The sequence below is a fragment of the Barbatula barbatula genome (assembly GCF_947034865.1).
Source record: "Barbatula barbatula genome assembly, chromosome: 3".
NCBI lineage: Eukaryota > Metazoa > Chordata > Actinopteri > Cypriniformes > Nemacheilidae > Barbatula > Barbatula barbatula.
In genome coordinates this window covers 4,638,107-4,656,408 of record NC_136764.1, presented here as the reverse complement: position 1 = coordinate 4,656,408, position 18,302 = coordinate 4,638,107, and the positions used below count along the sequence as shown (strand labels likewise).

At 39.0% G+C, this 18,302-nt stretch overlaps 1 protein-coding gene across 4 annotated transcripts in view; it reads right to left on the bottom strand.

Annotated features, from left to right (window-relative positions):
• Positions 1–18,302, bottom strand: part of LOC306891745 (myosin IXb) — a 30,796-nt gene that overhangs the window by 1,586 nt on the left and 10,908 nt on the right. The window contains exons 7-40 of one of the 4 annotated variants that reach the window (XM_079452238.1): positions 17,184–17,307; positions 16,782–16,871; positions 16,511–16,627; positions 15,417–15,551; positions 15,212–15,333; positions 14,762–14,903; positions 14,445–14,640; positions 14,292–14,367; positions 14,129–14,221; positions 13,595–13,634; positions 12,866–12,988; positions 12,174–12,254; positions 11,975–12,085; positions 11,274–11,396; positions 11,038–11,187; positions 9,860–9,984; positions 9,302–9,769; positions 9,064–9,151; positions 8,692–8,868; positions 6,293–6,372; positions 5,892–5,983; positions 5,565–5,752; positions 5,287–5,394; positions 4,858–5,031; positions 4,557–4,604; positions 4,360–4,471; positions 4,201–4,274; positions 3,599–3,791; positions 1,934–2,062; positions 1,657–1,762; positions 1,449–1,580; positions 854–977; positions 618–712; positions 349–470 (exon numbers count right to left, since the gene is read on the bottom strand). In XM_079452238.1, coding sequence (XP_079308364.1) covers positions 349–470; positions 618–712; positions 854–977; positions 1,449–1,580; positions 1,657–1,762; positions 1,934–2,062; positions 3,599–3,791; positions 4,201–4,274; positions 4,360–4,471; positions 4,557–4,604; positions 4,858–5,031; positions 5,287–5,394; positions 5,565–5,752; positions 5,892–5,983; positions 6,293–6,372; positions 8,692–8,868; positions 9,064–9,151; positions 9,302–9,769; positions 9,860–9,984; positions 11,038–11,187; positions 11,274–11,396; positions 11,975–12,085; positions 12,174–12,254; positions 12,866–12,988; positions 13,595–13,634; positions 14,129–14,221; positions 14,292–14,367; positions 14,445–14,640; positions 14,762–14,903; positions 15,212–15,333; positions 15,417–15,551; positions 16,511–16,627; positions 16,782–16,871; positions 17,184–17,307 — 4,358 coding nt within the window. Of the gene's footprint in view, positions 1–336; positions 471–617; positions 713–853; positions 978–1,448; positions 1,581–1,656; positions 1,763–1,933; positions 2,063–3,598; positions 3,792–4,200; positions 4,275–4,359; positions 4,472–4,556; positions 4,605–4,857; positions 5,032–5,286; positions 5,395–5,564; positions 5,753–5,891; positions 5,984–6,292; positions 6,373–8,691; positions 8,869–9,063; positions 9,152–9,301; positions 9,770–9,859; positions 9,985–11,037; positions 11,188–11,273; positions 11,397–11,974; positions 12,086–12,173; positions 12,255–12,865; positions 12,989–13,594; positions 13,635–14,128; positions 14,222–14,291; positions 14,368–14,444; positions 14,641–14,761; positions 14,904–15,211; positions 15,334–15,416; positions 15,552–16,510; positions 16,628–16,781; positions 16,872–17,183; positions 17,308–18,302 lie in introns of all 4 variants that reach the window. The other 3 variants (XM_079452240.1, XM_079452239.1, XM_079452241.1) reach the window with 3 other exon arrangements.

Sequence of the window (18,302 nt, the reverse complement as noted above, 5' to 3'; positions counted from 1 at the left end):
GTCCTGATTGAAAATGTGAGGTGGAGCTGGGGATGGAGGAGGGTAATTTGCTCCTGAGCAACACAAGCTGCTGTTAGCAGAATACATTTTAAACGGAAGCTGTGATAGCACCATATTTCTGTAGGTAGATGAGGATCAGCTGATGCAAGCTTTACTTACGTGACCTACCAGAACTGACGCTATACACTGGATTAATATTCACAAATTTAATGTAAAAGCAGCACAGCAAGCCTATGGTTAGAGAGACGTCAACTCTAGCTCACCACAAGACCAGTAACTTCAAGCCGTCTGATGCACAGCATGCAAGACCTGCAAGGTATTTAAAATGTTCTGTACCTCAGTACTGACCTTCAGAGTCCAAATTCACATCTTGCGGAAGACTCTCAGTACTGACAAACAACTCGGAGTCGAGGTTCTCGACATCAGAGCTCTCCTGGACGAGCTCAGGCAGTCTAATGGCCAAATTATTCCTGAACAGCAAACAGGATGAGATTTAAACCACTTGACATTTTAAACATACGCAGTATTTATTAGTTTATACGTTTCCACATCTTAAATATAATGTTAGGTAAAATGCTAGCAATGCAAAGATGAATAAAATGCATTTCTCAACTCACTTGTCCTCCTTAATAGACTTGATCCGCTCGATCAGGGCCAGCTCATCCCTGTCCATTACAGAGCCATCTGAATTCAATTTGGGTCCCTCAAACACCTGTTTAAAATTGCAATCATGTATAATGAGAAGCACACAGTTGTTTTGCATTTTAGATGGCTGAAACTCTTATTGATCAATCAGCATCCATTTCGTAGAGGTGATACCAGTATAGTTTATTGCAAGTACAGATTCTCTCACCGTGTTCTGTCTCCTGAGCTTGAGCTGTTTAATGGCCATCGCTTCTGCATTTTCCAACTGTTGAATTTCTTCCATTTTCTGATTATAGCTTCTTGTTTGCTCTTTTATCAGAATCTCCACACATCTGCACACACAAACACTGGCCGTCAGCTCCATTTGTACTGTAATGCTGGGTTCACACCACATGCGAATAATCGCATTCCATGCTCTTTGCTACTCGCGGGAAAAGTTCGGTATTTTTACGTGAGTGACGCATGCTGACAAATATTTTCAACTTGTGCGGAAGACGAGATTGACGTGCGTTCACGCCGCCCGATGATCGTCATTCGCATCGCCTGCTGCGAGTTCGGGTCTATTCCCGTCTTTGCATTGACATTGTATGTAATTTACTCGTGCAAATCGCTTTATTCGCATTTGGTGTGAACCCAGCATAACGCTGCCTCCACAATGTTTTTTTGGCTCGCTTAAAAAAAACATACTTGTGAAACAAAAGTAATCTCTATACTCTTATCTCAACTGTCAATCGCCAAATAAACCAGATAAACAAGCTAGTCCTAGATGTATACAAAGATACAGAGAAAGCAATGAATCTCACAGGGTTGTCTTGCTGATATCTTTCATGCTGAGGAGAGGATCAGAAGAATCGGGGCAGCGTAAAATGCAGGGTGCAAACACAATAGCCAGAGCGCTAGCTGACATCAGATTGTGGGCTTCCTCTTTTGCAACTCTAAAAGAAAAGAAAATTGGCGAGGCAATAGACACAAGATGTATATTCAGACAGTAAGTCATACGCAGTTGCTTACCTCACAAGATGAAAAATAAGCCTTTCAAGAGTACAGAAGTTTGAGGCAGGTAGATCGTCAAGCTTTGTGTAGATGGCACGTAACCGCTCGGATTGCTCTGGTAAATCTGGAGGAAAGTATTTGTAACATATCCATTAGAAATGAATAGCATTTAAGCCATGTAAAATTTGTGTTAATATATTGTTGTATCTATTGAAAAAGGTTGGTTATACGAAGAGCTTGAGGGTTTGCACAACATTGTATTTTGCATTAAAAGTGCACATGACCATTAACTCACCAGCAGCATACAGGAAGTCATTGTAGAGACCGTATGTCATGAGGGGGTCAGGCAGTTCCCGTAACCACTGCTTGACCAGACCGGCGATGATGTGGATGGGGTAGTTTTCAAGGGAGACAGCATGAGGATCTGAAGAAAGCAACAACAAAAAGCAACTTTAAGTTGATTAGAATTAACAGTAAATGCATACAAAAGTAATAGATACATTACAGTATTGATAAATGATTATACATGAAAGAGGAAATACAAAAATGCAATATGTATGAAAAGCAGGGATGCACGGTACTTCAGCACTTTTACTCTCAAGTACATTTCCAAGTATCTGTACGTTCTCAGAGATGTTTTACTTTGTAAAATTTTGATAAAATACTAAATATACTATCAGCTGACAGACCGATCACGACAGTGATGCGAGAGTCCCGCCTCCTTGATATATATATATATGTGCGTTAAGGCGTTTTTCTTGTTAAATGGCACGTTGTGGTAAACTACGGCAACTTCTGGGTCGTCTATCACAGTGGATCAGTAATATGGCTTTCTGTTTAGCTATAGAAAAGATAACATAAGGAAAACGAATTGTAACACCACAGTTCAGTAAAAGGAAGAAATGAGGGGGGAACCGGCAAACGCAACATAAGCTTTTCATAAAATAAACAAACAATAAAACGACCCTCACGGTCGACTGATTATTAAACATAAAGTCCAGGCCTGGTCCTCTCTCATCGTACCATCCTGTCGCTTGCCCTCCGTGAGAGATGCCAGACGGGTGCAACGTCTTGCATCACTGGCTTCAGCTGTTCCCTCACGGCTCTCGTCCCGCCTTCCTCGTTACACTAAACTTTTGAGAATATTTGGAATCCCTTTATTTATAACTGGGATCTATTGTAAACGTGGTTAAAGGTGATTAGATGACATGATATTGAATAAATATTATTATTATGAATTATTTATTTATGTCCGCCTACATTGTTATACCGTTTTTATTTATGATGTTTTTCTCAGTCTCCCTATTGTAAAGCTTTTTGTGCCAATTATTATTTATTCAATTCAATTCAATTTGATTTATATAGCGCTTTCAAAGCAGCTTTACAGGGGAAAATGAGAAAATAAAACGCAAAACACAAAAGAGGTAAAACACATTGCATGGTGTTAATATAACAAGTTAAATTATTCTAGTAAATAATATCTAATGTCAGCATCTCCTGGTGGTTTATTTAGCATATTTTGCATTAAGTGAATGCTTGGCTGAAAAGATGCGTCTTTAATCTAGATTTAAATTGGGCGAGTGTGTCAGATCCTCGAATAGCGTCAGGAAGGATATTCTAGAGTTTAGGTGCTACGTATGAGAAAGCTCGACCCCCTTTGGTGGGTTATGTTATTATTTACCTTTATTTTTACGCATGCACAGAATATACAGGTAGATGTCCTTCTAGACATTTTATTTTGACATGTCAGTTGTTCATCCTACCTTTTTTATTTTACTTTCTTCTCTTATTATTATTAGTAATATCATTGTTTATATGTTTAAGGTATCAGAATAGTGACATTTTGTTACCATCTGAATTACAAAAGACATTTGGGAGAAATATTGTTAGCGTCTGTACAGTAGGTCTACCACCTGTCATTCAACCACTGTGATATAAATCTCTGATCATGAAGTGCTACCTTTTTCCAGTATCTTGTGAAGCTCTTTGACTCGGCAGGCTGAGCCTGACTTGCGGTAGATGCCCTCTGTGTACAGTCCGTTCATTTCGACGTGCACCAGCATCTTATCTATGACATATGGCACGGATTCGGCAGTGTGGACCAGTCTGCATAAAGCCACACCGAAGTGAAGAGTACTCAGCTCACCCTCTTTCTGAAGAACAAAAGCGTACAAATAAACATCAACTGTGTCCGTTAGCTGACATCAAGGTGCAACACGATTCCTTTAAGGTCATAGCTCAGGTCTTTGAGAACTAAATCTTGAGTCTGTCATCGTTATTTGCCATCAGGTCTTTCAAAACCTGAATGACTTGCTTCTGCAAAACACGAAAGAAAATATTTTACGGAATGTTGGAAGCCAAATAACATTGACCCCCCCATTGACTCCCATTGTGTGGACACAAAACCACAAAGAGCTTCCTTAAAATATCTTCTTTTGTGTTCCACTTAAGAAAGATTCATATATACAAGTTTGATTGACTTTTTTATTTATGGGAGTACCGAGTACAAGCACATAAGGAAAACACTTATGTACAGTAGTACTGTATTGCAGCGGTACTCACCTTCTTGCTACAGTACGTTGTGCAACGTATAGCTATCTTGCTCATACACTTCTTGTGACACACAATCTTACAAGCTAAAAACAGAAAAAACAGCATTAAACAACACAGACAACGAAGAGTACCAAAGATTCAGAGGCAGTGGGATCGCTAGATGCTTACTGCTGCACATGAAGCTCTTTTCCATGCCCCATATGTATGAGCTGCACTGGTCACATGACTGCATGATGGTCACCTGGTATGTGCTAAATGAGTGATTCAATGGGCTGTCGGGCTTAGAGAGAGACAAAGCAAAATAACAGTTTGAGTTTCAACAAATATATATCATTAATGTATGCAATGTTATTCAAATAACTTACATATTTCGCAATGCTTTTAATAGATTTTCTTCGGCTTCTTTCCTTAATCTGAAAAGACATGTGGATTTTTGTAGGGAAAAAGTGTGGAATGTTGCATTTGGGTACTTGTGCCAACAGACTAATACAAAAATGTGACTATAATATAAAAAAAACATGGGTACAGGGATAGGGGATGTGTAAAATTCTATAAATGTTGACTTTCTGTGTAAATCTGTCAAGCTTTTGAACGGACATTAATGTGGGCTTGGAGATAACTTGCTTTACACATCAAGAATAGATTCTGTAGAAACCTCTTAGTTACCTTAAGAGTGTCAGGGGCCTCCAATCGTTTGAGCTCCCCCCTAATAAAGGCATCCAGCATTGACTGGAAGAGATTCACAACCAGAGGCACCTCAGAGGCTTTTTTCTGCCCTGCCAGACTGGACACCTTCACCTTGTAGCCTGACATCAGCGTCTTATAACCAATACTGGGATTCTTTTGGAAACAACAAATGCACAGTTGTTTGCTATAAATATGTGATACTTGTAAATCAAAACCCATATCTTGTTAACCCCAGATCTGGGACCATTTAAGGCACTGCTAATGAAAGAATTATGATGGTAAATGCAAATGATCAGGTAATGTGAAGCTATACATTGAATTGTAGGCCAATAGGTGCGCTTAACATTGATTTTCAAATCTGGCATCTTTGGTTAGAAGGTCAGTGATGAGAAGGGCTGACCAACTTACTGAGATGGAATACATGCTCTTGATGGTTTTTCTGAATTCTGTGGTGGCCGTCAAGAAGATTGTTTCAGTATCGGAGTGTTCCTTTGATCTGGTGCTTAGATCATTCATCTGGATTCAGCATCACAACAACAGAGTAAATAATTTCACATTACATCGTGACATTACTTTTAACAGACAGATTCTACAGGAACTACAACTAGGTCGCATCATAAACATCAACGCACATCAAAGCTCACAATAAGCGGAGATGATGGAGAAATATGAACAGAGACACAAACCTGATTCCCCAAGAACTCATCCAGGTGACGAAGTTCATCAGTGTCATTGATCTCTCTGTCCAGTGATGCATTCCACTGCTCCTGGACACGAGTGGCTCTGCTGATCTTAATGGTGGGATTGCGACGGGGTCCAGGTACAGTGGCTGCGGAGCCTTTGGTACGAGTGGAAGAAGGGTGAGAGCCACTGTCTTCTTGCCCAAAAATAAAGACAAGTGAAAGAGGGGAGATTAAGAGCAAAATTCAATCCATGTAGATTTGTATATACGTTTTTTTACCAATTAAAAAATGAAACAGACATAATGGATCAAAGGGCTCAATGAAATTCACCTAGTTCTTCTCTTTCTGCCAGTGTTTTTGTAATGGTAGTACTTCCATCCTGGGGTGTCAGACGCCTCATAAAACGTTGTAGGAATCCACGCCTACAGCACACGACAATACATCACAGTGAAAAACATATTCAGCGATTCTCGTGACACAGGAAAAAAAACATGTGTTGAAAATGTACCTGCTATATCGTAATGAGGGATGTACGATATATTATCGGCCGTATAAATGATCGGTCCGAGAAAAAATTCAGGCCGATATATTTAAGTGGGTAAATTATGAATCATTTCCTCTATTTTAACTGTGAACAGAGTGCACATGATGTGGTTCAACCACAGTACAGTGTCATGATCGTTCACTTACTGCTATTAGCAAAACATTGTTGATATAACTAGACTGATCACCTAACAGGCATCTCCTCGCTTGTCTCACGTGTCTTGTTTGTGCTAATCGCTGACCCATCATGTCCCACAGGTGACAGAATCTGAAAGAACCAAAGAATATTAGTCATATCAACAACTAGTAGAAAAACTTAACAAAAATAAGAATCAATTTTTAAGAGAAATAATTAATTTCACCCAAATCTAGATCAGTCTAATCAAATCTGTACATAACATTAGGTCTCTGCAGCATATACAAGTGTGTCACCTTCAGTCCCAGCATGCATTGCAATCAATAAACCAACCAACCACAGCAAATCAGAAGAAAAAGACCATAGTCCATAAGCAGATACAATTGAACTAGTTAGCCGAGTATCACGACCAGCTTACGACGATGTTTGTAACAGTTCCTAACTAAAACTAATCTAAATATTTTCTCAAGTTAGTGCCACCACCATAATTTTATCTCTTCGAAACAACCTATTGACCTTTTTTGCAATGGGTTACTAATAAATAGTTCACTTAGTGAGATCTTTTATATTAAGCTTAAACTGAGTTACAGGTCTTGGTGAATTATCCATAATACTTGCTGTTGATAAACATTAGTACACTGGAAAATGAAAATTTTAGGTAGATGCGGTACATTTTCAGTTCATCTAAGATGTAAACAGTGTTGGGCAAGTTACTCTGAAAAAGTAATTTATTACTAGTTACTAATTCAATAGTGTCATAAGATTACTGTACAAATTACGCTCTCCAAAAAGCATTTAGTTACTGATTACTAATTACTTTCTTTGTGTGTTAAGTGAATCGAGGGTAGACATGAAACGACCCTTAATTCATCCAAAGAAATCATATACAACTACATAAAGTTCTCTCATTAACTGACTAAAGTATTACAAATGTGAGAAAGATACATTAATGCGTACTTTTTAAAGTTAGAAGTTAGAAATGTAATGTCAATTCCACTATTGTATACATTACACAGTATTTAGTTCGATTACATATGAAGTAACTGTAATTAAATTACAGAGAAAATAAGAGTAATCCCTTACTTTACTTTTTTTCAGGTAAAACTAATTACTTAATGACTAGTTACACCCAACACTGGATGTAAGTGACATTGTTTCTGCAGTAGAACAGTATATATGATTATTAGCTGATAACTAATTTATGACATTATAAACAACTAGATGCCAAATGGGTTATAGGTGATGATGTGACATCTTGTACTGAGCTTCAAAAGCGTTGTGCATTTCACTTCCTAGGACGTCAATATATTGCCAGAGAGCACTGGGATTCATTCTGTATTGCCTGTATCCACTTCTTGAAGGTTGTTGAATTACTTTTTATAACTTACAGAGGACCACTGTTTCAGCTGAAAAATCTCCCTTACTGTTGTTTACTGAAGAGACAATACTATCTTCCTCTTGGATGGCCTAAGGTTGAAGAAAACGACATTTTCCAGTGACAGAATGATTATATTAGTTAGCACAGATCTTTTCAGCCACAGTATCTAATACAAATGAAATAATGAACCTCACAAAAACAGATAGTTTACAGCCTGGAGCCAATTATGAGTGAGAATTCATGTTATACTGTAATTAAACAGGATGTGAATATGATTTATTATCCGTTACAAACCAAAGTGAAAATAAATAGCTGAAAAAAACATTCATTCGTTCAAAGTCTGCTAATAACTCGTTCTTCTGTGGAACACAAGAGACGATATTTGTGAGAAATGTCTCTGTGATTTTGTGTCCATACAACGTAAGTTATTGGGGTCCAATGTTGTTTGGTTACAAACATTTTTCTAAATATCTTCTTTTGTGTTCTGCAGAAGAAAGAAACTCAAACAGGTTTGAAATAACATTAGGGTGAATAATTGTGGTGGGCAGGGCGGGACGAGAGCCGACGCAAGGTGCACGTGCACCGGTCTCGCATCTCTCTCGGAGGAGCTCCGGAAGCATAAGAAAAGAGCGATTACAAGGAAAGACGAGCAAGGACCAGGCCTGGACTTTATGTTGTGTTTTAGTGTGTTTGTGTGGCATTACACATTCGTTTTACTGTTAGTTTATTTTATTAAAAGCTTGTGTTACGTTTGCCGGTTCTCTCCTCCTTCTGTCCTTTATTGAACTTTGTTACGATCACATTTTTTTGAGGGGGGCTGATCCAGCCCCTTTAACAACAAACCTCTCCATCCCACATTTACAACATATTAGCATAACTAGCAACAGTCTCAGTGTACAGTATGCGTGTGTGCGGTGTCAACTAGCAAACAAAAAAGCTCAGAAACCAGCTTCCAGTCAGAAACATTCAAGAACAGCATCAGCTCTTTTAAACGATCCAAAACCAATCCCAAGCTGATTCCGTGCAAAAGCAAGGCCCACAGCAGCGCTTACGGCCCCTGCTCGGTCTTTTACCACCGGATTCAGCATCATGCCGCAACTGGACGGGGCAGGAGTGCAGGGGCTCATGGGGGGTAAGGGAAAGCTCCAGAACTCCAGGTCATCTTGATCTCGAGTCTCCAGCTGCAGCCCGCTGCGGGGAGGTGCTAACCTGCGCTTGTGTATGAAGCGCTTACGGACATGAAGTGTAGCCTACGGTACGTGAACCATTTCGGGCGATAAAGAGAAGAACCTGAACCTGATGATCCAGTTATTTACAGAGTAGACACCACAAATCTGTGCAATTCAATGATTACGTTTGCAACACATTTTGGGTACAACAAAGGTGCGCTCTTTGTAAAAAGATGATTTGACGAAATACATGACTGGTGGGTTTGTACACGGTACCTCAGTTCTGGAAGATGAGGTGGAGCTGTCTGACTCCGAAGAGCTCATTCTGTAGACATTTTCCAGGGATTGAGAAATGGCACCTTTCCTAATATTTAATCATACAAATAAGAAACAATTTGAAATAAAGATATTAAGGCAGCAAAATTCATATTGCTCATTCGGACAATTGAGCCACACTTGATAAACGCTATTGTTTAAGTACATTTTAAAGGGACATCATGGAAAAAAAACTTACGCCAATCCCATTGTCCTCCGATTCTGAAGCCGTGTGATCTCAGAACTGATTTTCTCAAAGTGTGCTGCTTCGCTACTTCTATCCTTCCATTTCTCTGGCTTTTCTTTCAACCTGTTGGTCTTGATGTTGCGGTGAAGTTGTACATTATTGTCATCTGGACCGCTCTGGCTCATGTTCAGCGGCAGCGAGACCGGCCGAGGGAGGCCTGCGTGAGATGCTCTGCTTTCATTATAGCCTCTCTTGTCTCGGTTCTCTCGACCGGTCTGGTCCTCACCGTTGATGTCAGGTTGCCCTGTCCAAACAGAAGCAGGTTGTGTGGAGACATCAGGCCTGGTCTTTGTTGTGCGGGCTTCGCCTGGCAGTGGAGGCAAAGGTTTTGTCTGACTTCTCGGGGGACTTGGATGTAGATCTCTCGTCTTCTCTTGATTCCTTTCCTCCGTGTTGGAGCGGCCCAATTCATTGGAAGATCTAAAATAAAGGCCAGAACTACAGTAACTGCTTTATGTAGAAGTTAATAAACATTTTCAGGTTTTAATAATGACTGCAACTTAGACTTACGTCCGTCCTTTGAGTTGTTCTCTCTCCATGAGATAGACCGCTCTCTGCTGGGACATGCGCCATGCGGTCTGGATGACATTAGCTGCCCTGACCCGGGTCGTGTCACGGAAACTACGCCATGATCGCTGAGGGATGAGAGGGCAAAAATCTGCATTGTTGCAAAGTGGCTTTACCAAAAATACATGTATTAAAAACAGACAAGAGCTAAATAAATAGTACCAAAGCAAACAAAACATAATGCTGGTGTCTGTTTAAAACCTTGCATCTCCATATTTAGTCATTTATATTTTTGCCTTTATTCGTTATAATTACTCACCCTTTATGTCAATCAGAGTTATTACAGAACTAAAATGAACATGAACACTAAAATAACATAAAACTAAACTGACAACAAACGAATCTTATATATCAACATCACTTTTATGTTGCTATATAAAATGTATTTACTTTAATTTAAGTTATGATGTTAGTTTTTATACTACAATAACTCTTTGACTAACATAAAGGGTAACTTATAATAAACCTTACGTTTTATTGCTTTAAACCTTTTTGAGTTCATTTCTGAAGCAACACTTTTTTCGTTTAGTAAATTCTTTAGGCCAATATTTGATTTGATTTCAACATGCAGAAATATTTTATAAATTTTAGTGAACTAAAATAATCTTAGTTTGTCACTGGGTTTTGCAAATATCTAAACAATAAAAAGTATTAAAATGTGCTTGTCAACTTTGACAACACAGAATCTAAGCATTCAAAAAGTAAATACAGCAAATGTGGACATCCGAGGTTTCAGAAGGACAACGGCGTTAAGCAGAACTGTGTATTATTTATACTTTAATCTTAAAAGTCTTTGCATTTTTTGAGCTGGGAATAGAAAAAATATTTTGACAGAGACAAATACTGTCTGTTTATCAGACAAACGCTAAAAAGAAATGTGAGAGACCAATATAACCCCGGTGATCATTTTGCACTTTGAATAACTCTGATAATTCAACTCAATATAAATTGTATTCGACACGACATGTCCTAACATCAAACGTCAGATAAACGCCAAAAACAAATCAGGATCTAATGTCAAATAAAACATTTCTAATTGGAACACAGTTTTTTTTTTATACAAGGATAAATGAATCTGGAAAAGTCCCTAGCCAGCTGCAGATAAACCAAACTAATCGTACCTGTATAGTTATAATCCCTTTCCTCTCTTGCAAATAATGCTTCCTTGTTAAACAAGCCCGAAACCACCTCTGCAGAATGATAATGCGTTGCATTACTTCCTTATGGAGTGCTTCCTGGAGTCTTTGTCTCTCGGCCTCTTTCAAAAAGACCTGTGAAGACAGATTAACACTTGATCACAGAAAACTGAATCACGGTTTGGGATTACAAGTGTCAGGTCAGTGAAAATAAGAAGAACCTTGGTCCGGCCGATCTGAAAACTGGTGTCGGGTAATCTCATTTTCCTCAGCAGGATAGCAATGTCCTCCTGAGGTGTTGACATTTCCTTAGGCAGCAGCACTCTGAACTGATCTGTAAACTCCTTCATTTATGAAAAAACAACCATTAAATGTCTCAAAGCAGCTCATGAGAGGTAAAAATGATCCTATGAACTCATTTGAATAAAAACGTGACAATATTTGATAAGAAACAATGTTACATTTTACATTTGCATTTATTATTTTGTTACAGTTTTGTTGTTCCCTTTGAATAGAATAGAATAGACATTACATCATTTTACACCCCTTTGAACAGCAACCTATAGTTTGTTTCATTTATTATTGATGACAAGCCTTTTGTTGGCCTACAGCCCATAGAAATATATTTCGCAATCGAGTTTGATGGAAGGTTTCATATTCTATTCACAATTTTTTATGTAATTGTTGATCAGAAAGATAATGTTGGCTGTTGGATTGTGTCTTGCTCTTGGTATTATTGTGTTTATTTTATTTATTACTTTCTTTAAATATCAAACAACATTTATTTTTCATTTATTTTGTTTTTTATTGTTTTGTTTATTTGATTATTTCAAAAAGGAACATATTTAATACAAAATTAACTGTATTACTCAACTGTGCAATTCATTTCAAAGTATTTTTTTTAATAGTCATACAACCTTACCTTGAATGTGAATTTAGCTCCATATCCCGAACTCCTTATCTTAACTGTTTGCAACATTCCTGTGTACTTCACCTGCTGCAGAACAAGTCCATCATCGAAGAGCATTTCCTTCTGTAAACACATTCCAACAAATAAAAACAGAATTATTCGCTTGTTTCTCAACCTAAAAGACATAAATGATAACACCCCGTCGCCATACCTTATCAGCATTAGATCTGATGCAGCGAACAAAGAAAGGTTCAGCTTTCCTGAGGGTTTCCAGCAGCTTGCTTAGAGATGCCTGGACAGCAGAAATCATAAAAGCTTGTGACTCATTGATTCGTCCATCAGCGTCCATTAAACTCTGAAATTATATCAAAACCTCCCTACAGCTTACGCGCTGCAAGCATTTTATCTAATTTACAGTTACCACAGGAGTAGTCTCACATAGCCAGGCGTTCATACTGAAGGTCTGGAACTTATCGCTGCTTTCTTTGGCCAAGGCCCGCCCAAGACTGACAGGTAAAAAACCAATCCCGTTTCGTTTACCGGCGCGTCATGTTTAGATGCGTGGAAATGTCCCCGCGGTAGCAGACGAACGTGTCAATTGTTAGTCAATTGTCAATTTCGTGAACCTCGCATACTTTTAATAATTAAGCATTTAGTCGATTGCGAGGAATTCTAATAGCAACTGTTGAAAACAGTTTAGTTCTTAGATCACACGGCTTTGTGTTAAAGACCGTTAAAGAACGAGACAGATGACGACTTCGAAAGTGCTGAAGTGTTTCCGGAAAATTTCCCAGAAGTTAAGCCAATGGTCCAATGGCGTGACGCCTGAGTCTGACACTACTACATGAGGCTTTAACACGTGATCGCCCTTTAATTTTCCCCACAAAGAAAATAAAATGGAACCTGGAACTGAGCGCTGATGCTTGGAGGCTTCTTCTTGGTGTGCAGATGAAGCAGGGACCTGGTCACACGGTTGTGCTGCGTGAGGCCCATGATGAGCTTCAAAGATTGGGAATCGATGAGATTCTGCTCAGAAAGCGGAGAAGAATAACATTGAGGGCAATGGCTTGTGTTTCAAAATATACAAATGATATGGAAAGGTGCTTGTACAACTGCGAGGGCTTTCTTTCTAGTTGCTATAAGGTGTCTAAAGTGTGCAACATTGCAGCACAAACCAGACCCCAAAAACATACATCTGATTTATGTCTATTGCTCATCTGCAATACATCTTGGAGACGTCTGCTGTCAGAAGTCATATAGGTATTTATAAGATGTCTGTAAGATGCTTATGATTTAGAATGGATGTAATACTGCTCTGAGATGTTTGGCAGGGTTTTTTCCACAGCAGATGTTTTCCAGATCGCCAGATCTTAAGCAGACGTATTGTATTGAAGATGTATGTGTAAACATCTAGACAATTTGTCTGAAAGATGTCTATGATTTAGAATCTATGTAAAACTGCTTTTTCTTGAACGTTTATGTTTTACAGATCTTCAGGAGACATCTAACAGATGTGCATGTGCTATCTGGGCATCATGGTCTCTTTATACGTGCAAGATGACTTTTTGATCATTTCGCCATTAACTTATTCAACACCGCACTTCTAAAACAACAAATTATGCTTATTTTTACCTTCGGAATAAGCTGCTTATGTCTGTTCGGCCTGCTCTTCCTAAAGAGTGGTAAGATAAAGTTAGGAGATTTTGTAAGAAAATGGTCTGAATAACACAAAACCAGACATGTTGGCGGAATAACAAAGAGCAGATTTTCATTGACACACAACAAGCGCGAGCTGAAACAGAAAGTAGTGATGCAGCCACACAAAGCTGATGACAGAACACGTGGCTCACTCACTGACAGAAGAGACGAGACTTCCTCATAGAAATTGTGGACAGACGCAGCTTGTGAGGAACTTCACCACCAGATTGCTGAATGCTGTGGATGACTTTGGCATGCAATTCCCTGATTCAGCCCAACACCACACGTAGAAATGTTTGTCGAGGAAATGCACACAAGTACACATTATGAAGTACACAAGTGAAATTAGTCAAACACCCAATCACAGGCAAAAGAACCTCAAACTGTTAATTCACACCACAAAATCATCAAACGAAGAAGAAGAACCCAAAGACACGAGCTATCGGACGACGGTCAAGTTGAGCTTACTTCTTATTTTCAAATGAAGCAAAAATGTCCTCAAATGCTTCAAGCGGACCCTCTTCGGACCGATCGAAAGAAAAATCGGTCCCAGATATCTGCCTGTTCAGACCGAGAAGCGATTAGAGGCAGTCGTATCACATTTAAAATCGAGTCGAACTGGTTGACTTACGCCTTGAATGCGTCTACCGCCGTGCTGGGTTTTTTCATTTCTCCAAAGGAACGTCTACTGTAGCGTCTGATTTGATCTGATATCGAAAACCACGAACGTTAGTGGTCACGCGTCAAATTCCACTTCTGAGAGGAGTAACTGTAGAACGATTACCTGGATGTTTCTGTTGCCAGCGTCGACCGGCCTCGTTAAAAACGGCCAGGGTGCGTATAGTGGCCCTGAGGATACCCCATCTGAACACGGCCACGGGATCTGACCCGATCAGCTGCCTCAGGTAACTGCACTCGCTGCTCCTCAGCAAGGCAACAATATCCGGCCTCATGTGGTCCGTGTTCTTCTCCCTGAAGTCCTGTAGAGCAGAAACATCTCAAATGTTGTTTTCCCACCACAGTCGCCTAATATCTTCACAACTGCGCTCAGAACGTCCGCACAAATGGGTATCAAGTTTAGTTCTGAAGTTTTGCGGTTACCTTTATTTGATATTTGACATCTCCAGCAAAATGCTTAATCACAAAGGCAGGTTCGTGCACTGTGGTTCGCATGAAGGACTGGTTATGCTGGTGCTGCTGTTTAAACTTCTCCAGGAGGGTGCTATCTGTGGCGTGAGGAAAACTAGAGAGGGCAAAACACGGATGTATATAATATTTACACCGGCGTCAAAGGAGACACATCTTTCCTAAATAGCATGCAAGGTATCAGATGTAAACAGATCGTCCACAGTATGCATAATTATAATACACAGAACACGCACATTGTAAGCAAAAACTTTTATTTTCGAAAATAAATTTGTCACGAATAATCGTTTGACAGCCCTAATTCACAGCAGTTCTTTCAAACAGCGAATACACATTCTGATACTAAGGACTGCGTTTTACTTGCAATAAAAGTAGACCGCATGAAATGTAAGGGATAACACTCACTTGCTTTCCTCATCCAGCAGATAAAAGAGTCCGGTAGGTTTCTTGCTGAAGAGACTGATGCAGCCAGTGTTGTCAGGATAGTCAACCGTGTGCCATGTGATGCCCTCCGACATGTACTCCTCCTGAAACACATCGAATGTCTGAATTCATGTCTGCATACGTCCCGATGCATCACGTTCAGAGACGTCATTCGCTGCGCACTCACCTGCTCCAGTGTGAAGATACGATGATTGCAGTAATACTGTAGCTGCTCATTAGCATAATTAATGCAGAACTGTTCAAAGCTGTTAATCTTGAAATCTTCGAATCCGAATATGTCCAGAACACCAATGGATAGGCACTGAGATGAGAAAAACCATATATACTAACATAAAATATGATGTTAAACAACTTGCTTTTCGTCTGTCACTTGAATGAGTGGAAAACAGCAAATGAGATCTTGTTGATCAGTACTGTCGTCTTGCCTTAAAATGTAATAACTTCTTGACACTTAGAAACACTTTATTCGGCAGAACTGTCATTATATTGTCAGTCAACTGGTATTTTCTAATTCATCATTTCATTTCATCATTTCAACAGCCATTTTTCCTTGAAATGTTTACATTTTTAAAGGGGCACATTACATTTGAAAAATAAATATGCGTATGTATTATTGAACTAGTGCTGTCAATCGATTAAAACAATTAATCTGATTAATCGCACGTTTTTCTGTGATTAATCACGGTTAATCGCACATAAAATGAACGTCTGACAGAGATTCATCGACGCAGCTTTTAGCGCGTAACTGTATATACCAGACTGGACGTTGCATTGCATTTTGCCGCGTCACAAAGCTAGTTAAATAAATAAAGCTGACTCAAAGCTCAAAACGCGCTTCGGTGGTTGAAAAGAGTGTACACATATGTAATGTAACCTGAACAAAGGATGACACAACAAACGGATGCAGAGATAACTGCGTTAAATATTTGTAACGCGTTACAGTCTTTGCACATACAGTTAGAAATTTTCGTATGCGATTCTGAATTGTCAAAACTCCTTTAAAATGCAGAAAAGGGGGAATCCAGTCAGAATTGTGTTATGACGGATGAAAATATCGGAGGCAGTGTGTAAATGTGATTGACAACGTGAGGTCATATTTATTTTTTTGACGTGCAGACTCAATGTGCATTGGCCTTTAATCGGAAAGAAACGTATCACACGGGTTAACGTAGACAGCCCGAATTTTAACTATAGAATTTGGATGAATTTAAAATATTTTGTGAAGTAATTTTTTTGTGTATTGACTGATGATCTCTGTACCGGGACAGACTCCTCCAGGTCTTTCTTGTTGAGTAGAGCGTGATTGATTCGCAGGAGAATCCAGTCAAACAGGGCACTGTACAGAGACTTGGCCATGGAGTCTCTGGCAGTGATAGCCTAAATACAAGAGCACATACAAAAGTAAAAGTACAAAAATGTCAAATGGAGTGGATAGACAAGCAACTTGTTTCAAGGTGCCGTTCACACAGTGTGTCAGAAATGCGAATAAACAAATTGCACCACGTGGCACAAGAAAGATATGCAAACGCACCTCGCTGAAGCTGTAAGGCAGGATCAGCGTGTCATTAGCCGTCATCGCTTTTCTTTTAGTCAGTGCGTTCACAAGCAGCTCCACTTTAACCTGTAAATTTGTTATTAAAAATGCAACAGCAGTGTTTCAAAAGAACAATGTAGTGTACAATCTAATAACAATGCTTGAAATTGCTCAGTATGTAATGCAAAACGTATAATGTTTCGTACTGAAGTGTCAAAGTTTACAGAGGTTAGGTTACTTAAAGGTGAAATGTATTATTTCTGAAAAAGCTGAGAACGGAGAATGTATTTTAACATTTTTCTGTTTCCATATATGAGGCATTGAGTCTATAGAGAATATTATGAAGAAGAAGGGTCAAGGGTCATTTGGCTACAGAACTACTGAAGTATCGACTGTTACCTTAAGAAGATCAGACAGAGCTGAGAGCACATGATCTGGACCCACTTTTAGGCCCTCTCCATTTTCTTTTGGCTTATACGTCACATTCCCCAGGTACAGAATGGCAGACAGCACAGAAAATATCCTGAAACACACCAACATCCATGAAACCACAACAAATCCATGTATAATGGAAACATGATAGTACCGCTTTTGTGTTAGCTAACAATGTGTATGAACGGCATGGATTTCACAAGTAATCGCTTGTTCCTGGATTGATTTTGTCAGAACATATGAAGAAACATCACGGCCTGTAAGACAGCCTGTAATGATTTAAATGTGTTTAAAGTCTATGTTGCATTAAATCAATAAATAGCCCCTTTCACAAATGTCATATCTATACTGTGACTTTCTTTTTGGGGGAGTGAGCATTTTATTAAAGGAGTAGTTCACTATCAAATACAAATATTAGTTTAGTTTAGTTTGTACTTTACTATCCAGCCTTAGTTGAAAATTGTTTTTTTAGTATCGTTGGTTGTATAGCGAGACCAGACACAGCATCACAATACAATACACAGCTTCCAACTCAACAGAATAAATTCATTCACATCCAAACCCTTATTCAAAAGACCTTCTGCATTTCTATATCTTATATCTATTGATTTAATTAATTTATTACGGTTCATGCTCACTTGGAGAGCATCATTGCGCGTTTTAACGCAAGTTTCACCTCGCCCGGCCTAAAGTTAAACTTTATTAAAACTATTAACAGCTGATGGGATTTCTGAAATACGCGAGTAGGCATGGGCCAAATACCAACATTTATCAATAAGGAGCCCACTTCACACCATTTTTTCAATATTGAAAACTGCTCTACGTACTTCACACAGTCTTTCCATAAAAGTGTCTTTCCATGTCATCAGCATATTTGTATAATTTACAATTCGCACTCTGAAATTGTATTCCATTTGTATAGATAGAAAACAGCAGGGGTGACAGGACACATCCTTGAGGTGTTCCGGTATTTTAAAACAGCGTATTTGATTTGACCCCTCGAGCACAAACTCGTTGTGGTCTATTTGTCAAGAAAATGTTTATCCAATGAAAAATTAAACCATTTACACCTAAAACCAAAGTAAA